General features: G+C 40.4%; 4 protein-coding genes across 4 annotated transcripts; 3 read left to right on the top strand and 1 right to left on the bottom strand.

The window, feature by feature from the left end:
- The first annotated feature begins 3,031 nt into the window (after positions 1-3,031).
- Positions 3,032-4,559, top strand: LOC115561034 (olfactory receptor 10A6-like). Its single transcript, XM_030380804.1, has 2 exons — positions 3,032-4,031; positions 4,536-4,559. Exons 1-2 carry the CDS (start codon positions 3,108-3,110, stop codon positions 4,557-4,559), a joined length of 948 nt encoding a protein of 315 aa, XP_030236664.1. The 5' UTR covers positions 3,032-3,107.
- Positions 4,560-6,552: 1,993 nt separating this feature from the next.
- On the top strand, positions 6,553-7,638 carry LOC115561773 (olfactory receptor 142-like). The gene has a single exon (XM_030382004.1). It carries the CDS (start codon positions 6,709-6,711, stop codon positions 7,636-7,638), a length of 930 nt encoding a protein of 309 aa, XP_030237864.1. The 5' UTR covers positions 6,553-6,708.
- Positions 7,639-9,217: 1,579 nt separating this feature from the next.
- Positions 9,218-10,297, top strand: LOC115561032 (olfactory receptor 11A1-like). The gene has a single exon (XM_030380803.1). It carries the CDS (start codon positions 9,371-9,373, stop codon positions 10,295-10,297), a length of 927 nt encoding a protein of 308 aa, XP_030236663.1. The 5' UTR covers positions 9,218-9,370.
- A 3,088-nt stretch (positions 10,298-13,385) lies between these two features.
- On the bottom strand, positions 13,386-14,790 carry LOC115561031 (olfactory receptor 11A1-like). Its single transcript, XM_030380802.1, has 2 exons — positions 13,852-14,790; positions 13,386-13,409 (listed from the first exon to the last, which is right to left on the bottom strand). The coding sequence occupies exons 1-2, from the start codon at positions 14,773-14,775 to the stop codon at positions 13,386-13,388; spliced, it is 948 nt and encodes a 315-aa protein (XP_030236662.1). The 5' UTR covers positions 14,776-14,790.
- Between the last annotated feature and the right edge of the window lie 2,791 nt (positions 14,791-17,581).

Here is a 17,581-nt window from a genome sequence, read left to right as displayed (position 1 = left end):
GTGTGTGTGGGGGGCGGGGATGTGTGTACGTGTGTGCAGGAGTGTGTGTATGCGTGCCCCTGTCACACGCATGTTCAGCCGACCAGGAATATAATTGGGTTCGGTCCAAACCGGGAAAGAATAACATGTTTACAATAACAGTGGTGTTATATCAGTTCCTACTGGGCGAGGAGGTCACTAGAGGTCGCTGGAGGTCATTAGAGGTCACTGGAGACCGCCCCAGATCCTCGGCCAAACAGTGAGGGGCCTCTGGGGGCCCCGGGGCCAGACCTCCAGGGCCCCGGGGCCAGACCTCCAGGGGCCCGCAAGGTCCAGCTAAACACACACACACACACACACACACACACACACACACACACACACACACACACACACACACACACACACACACACACACACACACACACACAGACAGGCACAAGCACATGCACAAATGCACACACATACGCACACACATACACAGATAAACAGTGTACTCTCAAATATAAAGTGTGGTGAACTGGAATAAATTACCTTTGGAAATTAAGAGCATAGACAACTATCATTGTTTCAGAGAAAAGGTAAAATCCTGGCTCATGAATTTAAATCCCTTGTGACGCTAACATGTCGTCCTCCATGTGAACTGTTGTCTGTTGGTGTTTGTCTATGTATGCACTTTGCACTTTAATACAGAAAGTAAGGGTTAGGGAAGATTATTTTATGTTTAGCCTCTCATACTCTAATTTTTATGATGTTCAATGTTTTGTTTTATGTGGATGTATGTCCTGTCTTGTATCATCAGGGACCATGATGGAAATAAGTGCTTGCACTTTGTCATGTTTTTCTTATATCCCTTGGATATGTCTTTTATACACACACACACACACACACACACACACACACACACACACACACACACACACACACACACACACACACACACACACACACACACACACACACACACACACAAAGACACAAAGACAGGCAAAAGCATAAGCAAACACACAGACACACACACACATAGACAGACACAAAGACAGGCAAAAGCACAAACACACACATACATCAACACACACACACACACAAACATATACACACACATACACACACACACACACACACACACACACACACACACACACACACACACAAACAGACACAAAGACAGGCAAAAGCACACACACACACACACATACACACAACCTCATAGACAGACACAAAGACAAGCACACACACACACACACACACACACACACACACACACACACACACACACACACACACACACACACACACAGACAAAAACAAAGAAAGGCAAAAGCACACACACACACACATACACACACACACACACACACACACACACACACAGATAGACTAACAAAGAGAGGCCGATACACAAACAAACTGATAGAAACACAGACGCACACCCAGACACAGATAGGCCTAGACTGTATCTCTATGACCTCACTACTGTATCTCTATGACCTCAGTACTGTATCTATGTGACCTCACTACTGTATCTATTTGACCTCGCTACTTTATCTCCATGACCTCACTACTGTATCTATATGACCTCACTACTGTATCTCTATGACCTCATTGCTGTATACAACCTCTCTACCGTATCTCTATGACCTCACTACTGTATACGACCTCACTAATGTCTCACTATGACCTCAGTTCTATATGTCAATGACCTCACTACTGTATATTACCTCACTACTGTATCTACATGACCTTACTACTGTATCTCTATGACCTCTTTAATGTATATGACCTCACAACTGTCTATGACCTAACTACTGTATCTCTATGACCTCACTACTGTACCTATAAGACCCCACTGCTGTATCTCTGTGACCTCACTATTGCATCTATATGCCTTCACTACTGTATCTACATGACCTCACTACTGTATTTGACCTCACTACTGTATATTGCCTCACTACTGTATCTCTAAGCGCTAATTACTGTATCAATATGACCTCACTACTGTATACAACCTCACCACGGTGTCTTTATGATCTCACTTCTGTATCTCGATGATCTATGAACTTTATACGGATGAATTGTGAACCAGAATTCAGAGTTCTAAACGCTAGCTACTACCCTCTCAATTACCACGGCAACCAGACAGGTATCGAGGCCATAGGAAGAATCCTAATCTGGAAGGATCCTGGACCTAGTTAGTCACAGTGGTTTGGAATGGATTCACTTTGAGAACTTGAATTACTCTTACTACAGAACCATGTGTTCTAACTACAGAACCGTATGTGTTCTAACAACAACCATGTGAGTTCTAACTACAGAACCATTTGTTCTAACTACAGAACCATGTGTGTTCTAACTACAGAACCATTTGTTCTAACTACAGAACCATATGTTCTAACTACAGAACTGTACGTTTTCTAACAACAGAACCATGTGAGCTCTAACTACAGAACCATTTGTTCGAACAACAGAACCATATGTTCTAACTACAGAACCATTTGTTCTAACTACAGAACCATTTGTTCTCACTACAGAACCATGTGTGTTCTAACTACAGAACAATAAGTTCTCACTACAGAACCATGTGTTTTCTCACTACAGAACCATGTGTTCTAACGACATTAAGTAAATGTGTAGTAAGCAGATGCTTGCATTATAGCCGTTGGTGTCAGGAATCAGCTCCCATGATTCCTGGTGTTGAGCAGAGCTCAACAAATCCATAGTGCAGAACGGCCCCCTCGGTGTCCCCCAGGGCTCTGTTTGAGGCCTAATACTGTTGTCATAATGAAGAGATGGTCCTTTGTTGATGATGTTGGAGGTCCTGCTCCCATGGTTTCTGGTGTTGAGAGAAGCTTTATAGGGACAGAGGAGAGCCTTAGCTCAGTCTAACTGACTGGAGGTCCTGGTTGAAGAAGAGGCCACAATGTCTGCCACATCTTCTCTCTTTTAAAGCAGTTTAAAGCTGTGATGGACACGTTTTAGGTTCAGAGGGGGAAGTACATGGCTGTCAATATGTGCTGGACACTAAATGTCTTCTGATATCCAAAAGACAAAGACATACAACATTCCTTCAAAGGAACGAAGGCTCTACAATCTCCTGTGAGGAACTTCTTCTGAGAGTGAAAGGTATCATGGTCAATTCAAGCCAGATTCCATATTTCATACTGACTGCCTACCTGGACATGGGCTATCTGAAGTACTTATATTTTGTGATTGTTTTGATGCTGTACATTGTGATTGTGGTTGCGAATGCTTTGCTCATTGTAACTATTTGTATGAAGAGGAGCCTACATGAGCCTATGTATGTGTTTCTGTGTAGCCTGTTGGTTAATCAGCTGTATGGTAGCGCTGGTCTATTTCCATTCCTCCTGCTGCAGATCACCTCAGACAGTCACACCATATCTAGATCCATGTGTTTCCTACAGATCTACTGCTTGTATACGTATGCATCTGTGGAGGTTTGTAACCTGGCTGTAATGTCCTATGATAGGTACCTTGCTATCTGCTGTCCTCTGCATTATAAGGCTCGGCTGACCTCTAACAAGGTGGCTCTGTTGATCGCTCTCGTATGGCTGTACTCTTTTATCAAGTTCCTAATAACTCTTTCTCTGAATCTCCGTCTAAAGCTCTGTGGGAATGTCATAGACCGGCTATTTTGCTTCAACTACGATGTTGTCTTACTGGCGTGTTCTGATACCACACTAAATAATATCTATGGGCTTTATGGAATTATTCTGAGTGTATTAGTTCCTCTCATCCCCATCCTGTTCTCCTACATCAAGATCCTCAGGGTTTGTGTCGTTGGTTCTAAAGAGACCAGACAGAAAGCAGTCAGGACCTGCACCCCCCACATCGCCTCCCTGATCAATTTCTCTTTTGGGTGTTGTTTTGAAATATTTCAGAGTAGATTCAATATGACCGGTGTTCCCAGGATAATACGTATTGTTTTATCGCTGTACTTGGTAACCATCCAAGGACTCTTTAACCCTATCATTTATGGACTGAGGTTATCTAAAATAAGACAGATCTGTAGGAATCACTTTTGCTCTAAGAAGGTATTGTTATAATTTTTTAATAACTTCACATATACTGATATGAATGATATTTAATGTGAATCATACCCATTTTGTGCTTGATCTGTAATTTTCTAGTTTTATTATATGCCCTTAACATTATGTCTATAATTCCCCTCAAAAGTTGTAGTGGGTCATATTTAAAAGTTAGAGAGCACAACAGGGCGTGGTTTAGAAAGAATGAAATGCAAAAAAAATATTTTTTTCTCCGCCATTGAGAAGTGTTGCAATCACACACATGTCGTGGAGTTATGATAAGGCTGTGTGCACAAACGTGATGGACAGGCAGGTTGGATCCGCCTAACCAATCGGGAATGAGACCGATTTTTCACATTCACCCACTAAGAGCTTAAGCAGCATTTTTCTTTTGACCAAATTACACTGAAATTGTAGCTATTGAATATGAACTACAATATCTTTAACCATGCATTAATTCAATTAATACATTTTTGTTCATGTTTTCTTATGTTTGCCCTATTGTCCCAGGACACCCGTGGGTTCCACAGATGAGGACACTATAGACAGCAGTGTGACACGGACCTATAGCATATTTTCATTTATGTATTTATTAAAGGACAGTGCACATTGATCAACATTTCTGTAAACGTGCCAGTGTTAGCCAGCAGGCTAATTTTCAACTGTGGGAAAATCATAGACCGGCTGTACGGTCATAACTACTATGGGACCAGACTTGCGTGTTCTGATACAACAGTAAACAATGTCTACAGACTTTTTGCACATTTCTGACCGTTTTTGTTCCATTGTTCCCCATCCTGTTCTCCTACACCAAGATCCTCAGGGTTTGTGTCGTTGGTTCTAAAGAGACCAGACAGAAAGCAGTCAGTACCTGCACCCCCCACATCACCTCCCTGATCAATTTCTCTTTTGGGTGTTGTTTTGAAGTATTTCAGAGTAGATTCAATATGAGCGGCATTCCCGGGATAATGCGCATAGTTTTATCGCGGTACTTTCTCACCATCCAACCACTCTTTAACCCTATCATTTATGGACTGAGGTTATCTAAAATAAGACAGATGTGTAGAAATCAGTTTTTCTGCAAGAAATTATAGTTATTGGTTTTGTAATAAATTCACATACATTGATGAGAATGATACTTAATGCGATTCCTATATATTTGTGTAGGAAAGTTCATTTTTTACTTTTATTATTTGCAATTAGTTGCACGGTATGTCCATGATTTTGCCTTAAAAGCTGTAGTAGGTCAGATTTAAGAGTTGTGAAGAGAATATGCTACATTGGCAAGATGAATTCCTCTAGCCAATCAGGAAAGAGATGCCCTGATTGGTCAGAAATTAGCCAGGATAAGTCTTAAATCGTAATAGTCTAGCTTTTGAATCTGAACTACAACATCTTAAACCGTGCATTAATAAAAGAAATACAACATTGTTCGTGTTGTCTTATATTTGCCCATTTCTCCTAGTAAACCAGTGGTTTTCACAGCTGTAGACCCTAGTCAAACTATCTAAAGAGCCACTTCAAATTGTACTGACCCTTCTGTGGTCACTGGATTAGAAACACAGACCATGATGTAAGATTATTTCATCTAGTTGCATGGATCCAAACCTATTCCCTGGTTTTAAATCTGTATATTTTGAAGAACTTCAAAATCCTGAATTGCAATTTGGAAATGGGACATTATTGCATAAACTTGTTTCATATCCAATATTTTATTGATAAAGGTTGAACTGAACACAAAACATTTTTACATGTTTTACTGGTCAACAAATTAATCTCTGAAGAGCTTGATGTGTCATTTGATTTGGCTTAGTGTTCCATTGGTGGTCCCTCCGTCTAAACATGTTTTCATTGGCTTGTATAATCCAAAATGATATGCTCAAATGTTGATTTGAGGCTGAACTAATACCAATTAAATCGCATGATGATTCCCATGGACATATAGCATGTTCAACACCAGGTCATGGACCTATAGCATGTTCACATATACACACACACACACACACACACACACACACACACACACACACACACACACACACACACACACACACACACACACAGACACTCACACACACACACACACACACACACACACACACACACACACACACACACACACAGACTCTTAGACTGACACAAAGACAGGCACAAACACACACAAATACACACACACACACACACACACACACACACACACACACACACACACACACACACACACACACACACACACATACACAGGCAGACACAAAGACAGGCACAAGCACACACACACAGAACGCCCCCCTCGGTGTCCCCCTGGGCTCCATTTGAGGCCTATTACTGTTGTCATAATGAAGAGACGGTCCTTTGTTGTTGATGTCAGAGGTCCTGCTCCCATGGTTTCTGGTGTTGGGAGAAGCTTTATAGGGACAGAGGAGAGCCTTAGCTCAGTCTAACTGACTGGAGGTCCTGGTTGAAGAAGAGGCCACAATGTCTGCTACATCTTCTCTCTTTTAAAGCAGTTTAAAGCTGTGATGGACACGTTTTAGGTTCAGAGGGGGAAGTACATGGCTGTCACTATGTGCTGGACACTAAATGTCTTCTGATATCCAAAAGACAAAGACATATAACATTCCTTCAAAGGAACGAAGGCTCTACAATCTCCTGTGATGAACTCCTTCTGAGAGTGAAAGGTATCATGGTCAATTCAAGCCAGATTCCATATTTCATACTGACTGCCTACCTGGACATGGGCTATCTGAAGTACTTATATTTTCTGATTGTTTTGATGCTGTACATTGTGATTGTGTTTGCGAATGCTTTGCTCATTGTAACTATTTGTATGAATAGGAGCCTACATGAGCCTATGTATGTGTTTCTGTGTAGCCTGTTGGTTAATCAGCTGTATGGTAGCGCTGGTCTATTTCCATTCCTCCTGCTGCAGATCCCCTCAGACACTCACACCATATCTAGATCCATGTGTTTCCTTCAGATCTACTGCTTGTACACGTATGCATCTGTGGAGTTTTGTAACCTGGCTGTGATGTCCTATGATAGGTACCTTGCTATCTGCTGTCCTCTGCATTATAAGGCTCGGCTGACCTCTAACAAGGTGGCTCTGTTCATAGCTCTCGTATGGCTGTACTCTCTTATCAAGTTCCTAGTTTCTCTATTTCTGACTTTCCATTTAAAACTCTGTGGGAACGTCATAGACCGGCTATACTGTCAGAACTACTATGTGACCAAACTTGCGTGTTCTGACACCACAGTAAATAATATTTGGGGAATTGTTGCAACATTTCTGACCATTTTTGTTCCATTGTTCCCCATCCTGTTCTCCTACACCAAGATCCTCAGGGTTTGTGTCGTTGGTTCTAAAGAGACCAGACAGAAAGCAGTCAGTACCTGCAGCCCCCACATCGCCTCCCTGATCAATTTCTCTTTTGGGTGTTGTTTTGAAATATTTCAGAGCAGATTCAATATGAACGGTAGTCCCAGGATATTGCGCATAGTTTTATCACTGTATTTTCTCGCCATCCAACCAATCTTTAACCCTATCATTTATGGACTGAGGTTATCCAAAATAAGACAGATGTGTAGGAATCAGTTTTTCTGCAAGAAATTATAGTTATTGGTTTTGTAATAACTTCACATACATTGATAAGAATGATACTTATTGCGATTCCTATATATTTGTGTAGGATAGGTCATTTTTTACGTTTATTATTTGCAATAAGTTGCACGGTATGTCCATGAAGGTCAGATTTAAGAGTTGTGAAGAGAATGTGATACATTGGCAAGATGAATTCCTCTAGCCAATCAGGAAAGAGATGCCCTGATTGGTCAGAAATTAGCCAGGATAAGTCTTAAATCGTAATGGTCTAGCTTTTGAATCTGAACTACAACATCTTAAACCGTGCATTAATAAAATAAATACAACATTGTTCGTGTTGTCTTATATTTGCCCATTTCTCCTAGTAAACCAGTGGTTTCCACAGCTGTAGACCCTAGTCAAACTATCTAAAGAGCCACTTCAAATTGTACTGACCCTTCTGTGGTCACTGGATTAGAAACACAGACCATGATGTAAGATTATTTCATCTAGTTGCATGGATCCAAACCTATTCCCTCGTTTTAAATCTGTGTATTTTGAAGAACTTCAAAATCCTGAATTGCAATTTGGAAATGGGACATTATTGCATAAACTTGTTTCATATCCAATATTTTATTGATAAAGGTTGAACTGAACACAAAACATTTTTACATGTTTTACTGGTCAACAAATTAATCTCTGAAGAGCTTGATGTGTCATTTGATTTGGCTTAATGTTCCATTTGTGGTTGGTCCCTCCGTCTAAACATGTTTTCATTGGCTTGTATAATCCAAAATGATATGCTCAATATGTTGATTTGAGGCTGATCTAATACCAATTAAATCGCTTGATGATTCCCATGGACATATAGCATGTTCAACACCAGGTCATGGACATATAGCATGTTCAACACCAGGTCATGGGCCTATAGCATGTTCAACAGCAGGTCATGGACCTATAGCATGTTCAACACCAGGTCATGGACCAATTGCATGTTCAACACCAGGTCATGGACCTATAGCATGTTCAACACCAGGTCATGGATCTATAGAATGTTCACATATACACACACACACACACACACACACACACACACACACACACACACACACACACACACACACACACACACACACACACACACACACACACACACACACACACACAGAGACTCATAGACGGACACAAAGACAGGCACAAACACACACACAAATACATTCAAACACACACACACACACATACACACAAACACACACACACACACACACATACACACAAACACACACACACACACACACACACACACACACACACACACACACACACACAGGCAGACACAAAGGGAGGGACAAGCACACACACAGAACGCCCCCCCTCGGTGTCCCCCTGGGCTCCGTTTGAGGCCTAATACTGTTGTCATAATGAAGAGACGGCCCTTTGTTGATGATGTTGGAGGTCCTGCTCCCATGGTTTCTGGTGTTGAGAGAAGCTTTATAGGGACAGAGGAGAGCCTTAGCTCAGTCTGAGGGACTGAAGGTCCTGGTTGAAGAAGAGGCCACAATGTCTGCTACATCTTCTCTCTTTTAAAACAGTTTAAAGCTGTGATGGACACGTTTTAGGTTCAGAGGGGGAAGTACATGGCTGTCACTATGTGCTGGACACTAAATGTCTTCTGATATCCAAAAGACAAAGACATATAACATTCCTTCAAAGGAACGAAGGCTCTACAATCTCCTGTGATGAACTCCTTCTGAGAGTGAAAGGTATCATGGTCAATTCAAGCCAGATTCCATATTTCAGACTGACTGCCTACCTGGACATGGGCTATCTGAAGTACTTATATTTTCTGATTGTTTTGATGCTATACATTGTTATTGTGGTTGCGAATGCTTTTCTCATTCTAACTATTTGTATGAAGAGGAGCCTACATGAGCCTATGTATGTGTTTCTGTGTAGCCTGTTGGTTAATCAACTGTATGGTAGTGCTGGTCTATTTCCATTCCTCCTGCTGCAGATCACCTCAGACACTCACACCATATCTAGATCCATGTGTTTCCTTCAGATCTACTGCTTGTACACCTATGCAACAGTGGAGTTTTGTAACCTGGCTGTGATGTCCTATGATAGGTACCTTGCTATCTGCTGTCCTCTGCATTATAAGGCTCGGCTGACCTCTAACAAGGTGGCTCTGTTCATCGCTCTCATATGGCTCTACTCTTTTATCAAGGTCCTAATAACTCTTTGTCTGAATCTTCGATTAACACTGTGTGGGAACGTCATAGACCGGCTGTACTGTCATAACTACTATGTGACGAGACTTGCGTGTTCTGACACCACAGTTAACAATATCTACGGACTTTTTGGAACGTTTCTGACCGTTTTTGTTCCATTGTTCCCCATCCTGTTCTCCTACACCAAGATCCTCAGGGTTTGTGTCGTTGGTTCTAAAGAGACCAGACAGAAAGCAGTCAGTACCTGCAGCCCCCACATCGCCTCCCTGATCAATTTCTCTTTTGGGTGTTGTTTTGAAATATTTCAGAGTAGATTCAATATGACCGGTGTTCCCAGGATAATACGTGTTTTTTTATCGCTGTACTTTCTCACCATCCAACCAATCTTTAACCCTATCATTTATGGTCTGAGGTTATCTAAAATAAGACAGATGTGTAGAAATGTTCTTGTCTGCAAAAAGTAAAGCCAAGGAGATAATTGTTTATTGTTCCCGAAGTTAACGGTTGTAAGTGTGACCTTTTAAAACACTTATTTTAAGGTTAAGTCAATTTCCTAAAGATGGTCCTTAATCACAGTTTCAGTCTTCAAGTGCTTCACAGGCCACATTACACGACTCCCTAGCCCTCTGGTTAAGACAGGGTTCTGGTTCAGGGTCAGTAGGGGTTTTGAACGGGGATAAGTTTAGTAGAATAAGGGTTAATAGGAGTCGAGTCATGGTGGCAGGGTTATGTTCAGGGCTAGGGTTAGATCAGACGTTGATTATTACGATGCACATAAGCTATCCTGCCCCTTTACAAAGCCATCAATCATTCTGATGAGCTTTTTAACCTCCCTATGTTCAGATAAAGTCCAATTTCCTCCCTATGTTGCTCAATTAAGGTTGATAGTATTACGGTTCAATAAAATGTGAAAAAGTTGATTGAAAGAATATGAATTAAATGTGTGTTTCTTCTTGTTGAATGCATGCAAAGATGTCTCTGACCAGCCTCTGGTCGTATTTGCGGTTGGGTCGGTGAACTCTCTCATGGAAGGCTGTGGATGTGTAGTTTCAGCCTGTGTCCGTCTCATTGGAGGTGTGGATCCACACTTCTGCTCCCCTAGGGAGTTGTTCTGTCGTGCTTACGCTCCTCATGAAGTCCCAAGGGAAAGGAGTTGAAATGGGCCTACAGCAGTTAGCTGTTCAACCCCCTTTACGCCCGAACCAGATTTTACCCCATTTTGAATTCTGACATTTGATTAGTTGTTTGACCTATTTACAGCAAATTGCTGACCTATCATCAGTTGACCACCAGTGATACACAGTGATTATAAACAAAAGTACATTGGATGATAACACACAGGGTGGCTCTGAGAGTAGGATGGATGATAGCAAACAGGGTGGCTCTGAGAGTAGGATGGATGATAGCACACAGGGTGGCTCTGAGAGTAGGATGGATGATAGCACAAAGGGTGGCTCTGAGAGTAGGATGGATGATAGCACACAGGGTGGCTCTGAGAGAAGGATGGATGATAGCACACAGGGTGGCTCTGAGAGAAGGATGGATGATAGCACACAGGGTGGCTCTGAGAGTAGGATGGATGATAGCACACAGGGTGGCTCTGAGAGAAGGATGGATGATAGCACACAGGGTGGCTCTGAGAGTAGGATGGATGATAGCACGCAGGTTGACTCTGAGAGAAGGATGGATCAAAGCACACAGGCCACAACTAAAACAAGCGTTCCGAGCCAAGGAAGGATTAACATGACCACGGGCCCTGGACACAAACCAGCCATGTACCCCTACCAACACGCAAATACACGCACTAGCACACCGAATTTGGTCGCACATTCTAACTCCTCCAATCCACAATAAAAAATGTTGAGATGGATGGTATTTTTTTCAAAAATTATATATATATATATATATATATATATATATATATATATATATATATCAAGGGCTCCCCCATTGGCCAGGGCCCTGGACATGTGCCCACTTTGCCCTTGCGGTAATCCGTGATTGCCGAGCCGGAGCAGAAACTCAAAGGAGAAGTTACTAGCCATAGCGTTGATGTCAGAGTAGCAAGTATTGATATTTATGCATGTTTCCTAAATCTTATGTTTTATTATATTATTTTATCCCTCATTCGATTTAAATGGTATTAGGTCAGCCTCAAATCAACATATTGAGCGTATAATTCTGGATTATACAAGCCAGTGGAAACATGTTCAGACGATGGGAACACCAGTTGAGCACTAAGCCATATCGAATGACACACCAAGCTCTTCAGACATCCATGTGTTGACCAGAGGAAATGTGTTCAATTTAACTTTTATCAATAAGAAATTGTAAATGAAACAAGTTCATGCGATAATGTCCCATTTCCAAATTGCAAATCTGTATTTTGAAGATTTTGACCAGATTTAAATTTTTGAACTTTAGATGTGATCATGGTTCGTGTTTCTAAACCAGTGACCACATAAGGGTCAGTACAAATTGAAGTGCAGCTGTGGAAATGACTGGTTTACAAGGAGAAAAAAGCAAATTTTATGCAACATATTTATTGTATTAATACATGGTTATACTGCATATGCTGTATGTTGGATTCAAGAGCTACAATTTGAGCGTGATTTGTTAAAGAATGGCATTTCCTTCCATTAGCTGTCAGTGGGTGAAAGTGTGAATATCTGTTCCTAGTTGACAATAAAGCCCACTGTATGAGACCACGAAGATTTTAGTATGATCCTGGCTCATTACTGACCAATCAGGGCATCTCTTTCCTGACTGGCGAGAGGAATTCATTTTGCCTGTCTATCACATTATCTTATAACTCTTAAATCAGACCCACTAAACCATTTAACGCGAAAAATTGACATAAAGTTGCGTTCAAATAATAAAAGTAAAAATGAACTTAAAAAAAAGTAAAAATTAACTTATCCTACAAATATGTAGGATTGACAAAATGTATTATGCATGGTATATATATGAAGATATTAAAAAGTGTAACTATAACTATAACTTCTTAGAAAAAAAAAGATTTCTACACATGTCTTATTTTAGATAACCTCAGTCCATAAATGATAGGGTTAAAGAATGGCTCGATGGTTAGAAAGTAAAGCGACATATCAATACGCCTTATCCTGGGAACATCGGTCACATTTAATCTACTCTGAAATATTTCAAAACAACACCCAAAAGAGAAATTGATCAGGGAGGCGATGTGGGGGCTGCAGGTACTGACTGATTTCTGTCTGGTCTCTTTAGAACCAACGACACAAACCCTGAGGATCTTGGTGTAGGAGAACACGATGGGGAACAATGGAACAAAAACGGTCAGAAATTTGCAAAAAGTCTGTAGACATTGTTTACTGTTGTATCGGAACACGCAAGTCTGGTCCCATAGTAGTTATGACCGTACAGCCGGTCTATGATTTTCCCACAGTTGAAAATTAGCCTGCTGGCTAACACTGGCACGTTTGCAGAAATGTTGATCCATGTGCACTGTCCTTTAATAAATACATAAATGAAAATATGCTATAGGTCCGTGTCACACTGCTGTCTATAGTGTCCTCATCTGTGGAACCCACGGGTGTCCTGGGACAGTAGGGCAAACATAAGAAAACATGAACAAAAATGTACTAATTGAATTAATGCATGGTTAAAGAGGTTGTAGTTCATATTCAATAGCTACAATTTCAGTCTCATTCCCGATTGGTTGGGGGGATCCAACCTGCCTGTCCATCACGTTTGTGCACACAGCCTTATCATAACTCCACCACATGTGTGTGATTGCAACACTTCTCAATGGCGGAGAAAAAAATATTTTTTTTGCATTTCATTCTTTCTAAACCACGCCCTGTTGTGCTCTCTAACTTTTAAATATGACCCACTACAACTTTTGAGGGGAATTTATAGACATAATGTTAAGTGCAAATAATAAAACTAGAAAATGACAGATCATGCACAAATGGTAAGATTCACATTAAATATCATTCATATCAGTATATGTGAAGTTATTAAAAAATTATAACAATACCTTCTTAGAGCAAAAGTGATTCCTACACATCTGTCTTATTTTAGATAACCTCAGTCCATAAATGATAGGGTTAAAGAGTCCTTGGATGGTTACCAAGTACAGCGATAAAACAATACGTATTATCCTGGGAACACCGGTCATATTGAATCTACTCTGAAATATTTCAAAACAACACCCAAAAGAAAAATTGATCAGGGAGGCGATGTGGGGGCTGCAGGTACTGACTGCTTTCTGTCTGGTCTCTTTAGAACCAACGACACAAACCCTCAGGATCTTGATGTAGGAGAACAGGATGGGGATGAGAGGAACTAATACACTCAGAATAATTCCATAAAGCCCATAGATATTATTTAGTGTGGTATCAGAACACGCCAGCAAGACAACATCGTAGTTGAAGCAAAATAGCCGGTCTATGACATTCCCACAGAGTTTTAGACGGAGATTGAGACAAAGAGTTATTAGGAACTTGATAAAAGAGTACAGCCATACGAGAGCGATCAAAAGAGCCACCTTGTTAGAGGTCAGCCGAGCCTTATAATGCAGAGGACAGCAGATAGCAAGGTACCTATCATAGGACATTACAGCCAGGTTACAAACCTCCACAGATGCATACGTATACAAGCAGTAGATCTGAAGGAAACATATGGATCTAGATATGGTGTGACTGTCTGAGGTGATCTGCAGCAGGAGGAATGGAAATAGACCAGCGCTACCATACAGCTGATTAACCAACAGGCTACACAGAAACACATACATAGGCTCATGTAGGCTCCTCTTCATACAAATAGTTACAATGAGCAAAGCATTCGCAACCACAATCACAATGTACAGCATCAAAACAATCACAAAATATAAGTACTTCAGATAGCCCATGTCCAGGTAGGCAGTCAGTATGAAATATGGAATCTGGCTTGAATTGACCATGATACCTTTCACTCTCAGAAGAAGTTTATCACGGGAGATTAGCCTTTGTTCCGGTTTAAGGACAAATGTTCGTCTGGTTATCAATGAGAAGAATATTCCTACATTAATTCCTTCAAGCTGAAAAAAAATGAATATCTTATAACGTCTCTCATCTTGGACATCTGAGGACACTTTCCATGTGAACATTTAGTGTGATCCCCACACCTGAGTGCCACACACTTACCACTCCCTCTCTGAGCCTAGAACATGACCTTCACATCGTTAAAACTGTTTCAAATGACAGAGGGAAGATGTAGCAGACATTGTGGCCTCTGCTTTAACCAGGACCTCCAGTCCGTTAGACTGAGCTAAGGCTCTCCTATGCTCCTATAAAGCTTCTCTCAGCCCCAGGAACCATGGGAGCAGGACCTCTGACATCATCAACAAAGGACCAAATGGAACCTGCTACATCTTTTACACGTGCACATTTGTGGCTTGTTGTGATAAATCAGTATGACCTACATCTCACGCCTGGGGAACATCAAAAGATGAAATATTGTTTTTGTACTATTTGATCCTTGTTTTTGTAAATTCTTAACTACTTTACCAAAGACTATAATAATAACTTCTGATAGTACTAAAAACTATTCCTTATTGTACATAATGACATATTGAACATATAAAGATGTAAATAATTTGCTGCTCTTCTCGATGTGCTCTTGGAGGAAACAATGGAACCATCCTCTTCCTCGTTTACAGCCCCCACATCTCTGTGGAACCCTCCTCTTCCTCGTTTACAACCCCCACCTCTCTGTGGAACCCTCCTCTTCCTCGTTTACAGCCCCACCTCTCTGTGGAACCCTCCTCTTCCTCGTTTACAGTCCCCACCTCTCTGTGGAACCCTCCTCTTCCTCGTTTACAGACCCCACCTCTCTGTCTAACCCTCCTCTTCTTCGTTTACAGACCCCACCTCTCTGTGGAACCCAACCTCCTCTTCCTCGTTTACAGACCCCACCTCTCTGTGAAACCCTCCTCTTCCTCGTTTACAGTCCCCACCTCTCTGTGAAACCCTCCTCTTCCTCGTTTACAGACCCCACCTCTCTGTGGAACCCTCCTCTTCCTCGTTTACAGTCCCCACCTCTCTGTGGAACCCTCCTCTTCCTCGTTTACAGTCCCCACCTCTCTGTGAAACCCTCCTCTTCCTCGTTTAGGAATCACCAAATCTGCCTTCTATTAAACACATCTCCACATTGAAGTAGTTAATTGTCCAGTAAAATGTACGACATGAAGTAGTTATTAACAAAAATGTGAAGTAGTTAGTGTGTACTATATGAAGTAGTCATTATCAAATATATAAAGTAGTTAGTATGTACTCTATGAAGTAGTTCATATGATCTATATGAAGTAGTTATTATATAGTATATCAAGTTTTTAATATGTTACACATGAGGTGGTTATTATGTACTATATAAAGTAGTTATTTTGTACTTCATGAAGCAGGTAATATATACTATTTTAAGAAGTTTATATGTACTATACAAGGTATTTATAGTGTACTTCATAAAGATTATGTACGATATTATAAACTATATAAATTTGTTAATATGTAAAATATTAAGTAGTTAATGAGTACTATATGAAGACGTTATTATGTTCTTTTTGAAGTAATTAATATGTACTAAATGAAGTCTATATACTATTTGAAGTGTTTAATACGTCATATAAAATGTAGTTATTATGTAATAAATTAAGTAGTTGATCGGTATTAAATGTGTAAGCATTGTTCCCGCTTTAGATCCAATTCCTGCAAAATGCATAATTGGCAGGTTAATGGATTATTAGACTTAATAAGCATAAAAAAATGCTTAGTAAAGGTCTAACAATGACATAATAAGTCAGTTAGTAAGGCTCAATAAATGGGTTTGTAATGCGTTTATTAACAACTATGAGAAACTCATAAGACCATTATTAATGTTAATAACCAATCAAAAAATAGTCATGTATTTCTTGCAGAAGATGTGGTGAGTGCTGTAGTACAAAGTGAGGTTAAGAATATTTTTAATACAGATATAGTTTAATACCAAAATAAATGTTCAATGGCTTAAATCCAGTAAAGGGAATTGAACAAATGAAAGTAAAATAAATGGAGTGAACAATGTATGCAAACTATTTCAAATCTTTTAAATGGTTGGAACCAAATGATGTGAAGAGTTAAACAAATTGCTAATGTGATAAAGTTTGAATACATTTGAGATCAAATGTAAAGTAGCTGTTATTGCCCTTATTCCTAAAAACAACTAGTTCATCTAAATAATCTTTGAGTCTCAGCTTTCATCTGACACTTTGTGTAGATAGCATGACGTGAAAAGTATAGTTTAAACATTTTTGTTAGCATTTAGCTTCTACCGGAAGTAAACCGCATATGTAAAAGCACCTAGCATCTAGCCATATAAACGGGGGTTGATATGGCTTTATGTGGTTTAAATGCCCGATATAGAACAATCATATTACCAATAGGTTAACATTTTAGCGCCAGGGTAGCAAGAAGGTTAGATATTGACGTTCCAAGGCTCCTCAACGTCCGAAATAGTTAGCTTTTGTGATAGCCGCCGTGGGCTAGCGCGGGTGATGTCATCACGCTCTAGCCTCAACGGAGGTCAATGAGACCAACTGAAAATAGAAGAGGCGGGTGAAGTTAGCTGATTTGGAAAAGGTATATAGTAGAGCTGTCAGTTAAACGCGTTATTAACGGCGTTAACGCAAACCACATTTAACGGCGTTAAAAATTTTATCGCGCGATTAGCGTAATTATTTTATTAAAAAAAAT

This window comes from Gadus morhua, chromosome 16 (assembly GCF_902167405.1).
Source record: "Gadus morhua chromosome 16, gadMor3.0, whole genome shotgun sequence".
In the NCBI taxonomy this organism is placed as follows: Eukaryota; Metazoa; Chordata; class Actinopteri; order Gadiformes; family Gadidae; genus Gadus; species Gadus morhua.
Note: the sequence above shows the minus strand (reverse complement) of the source record. Positions and strands in the feature narration are given on the sequence as shown.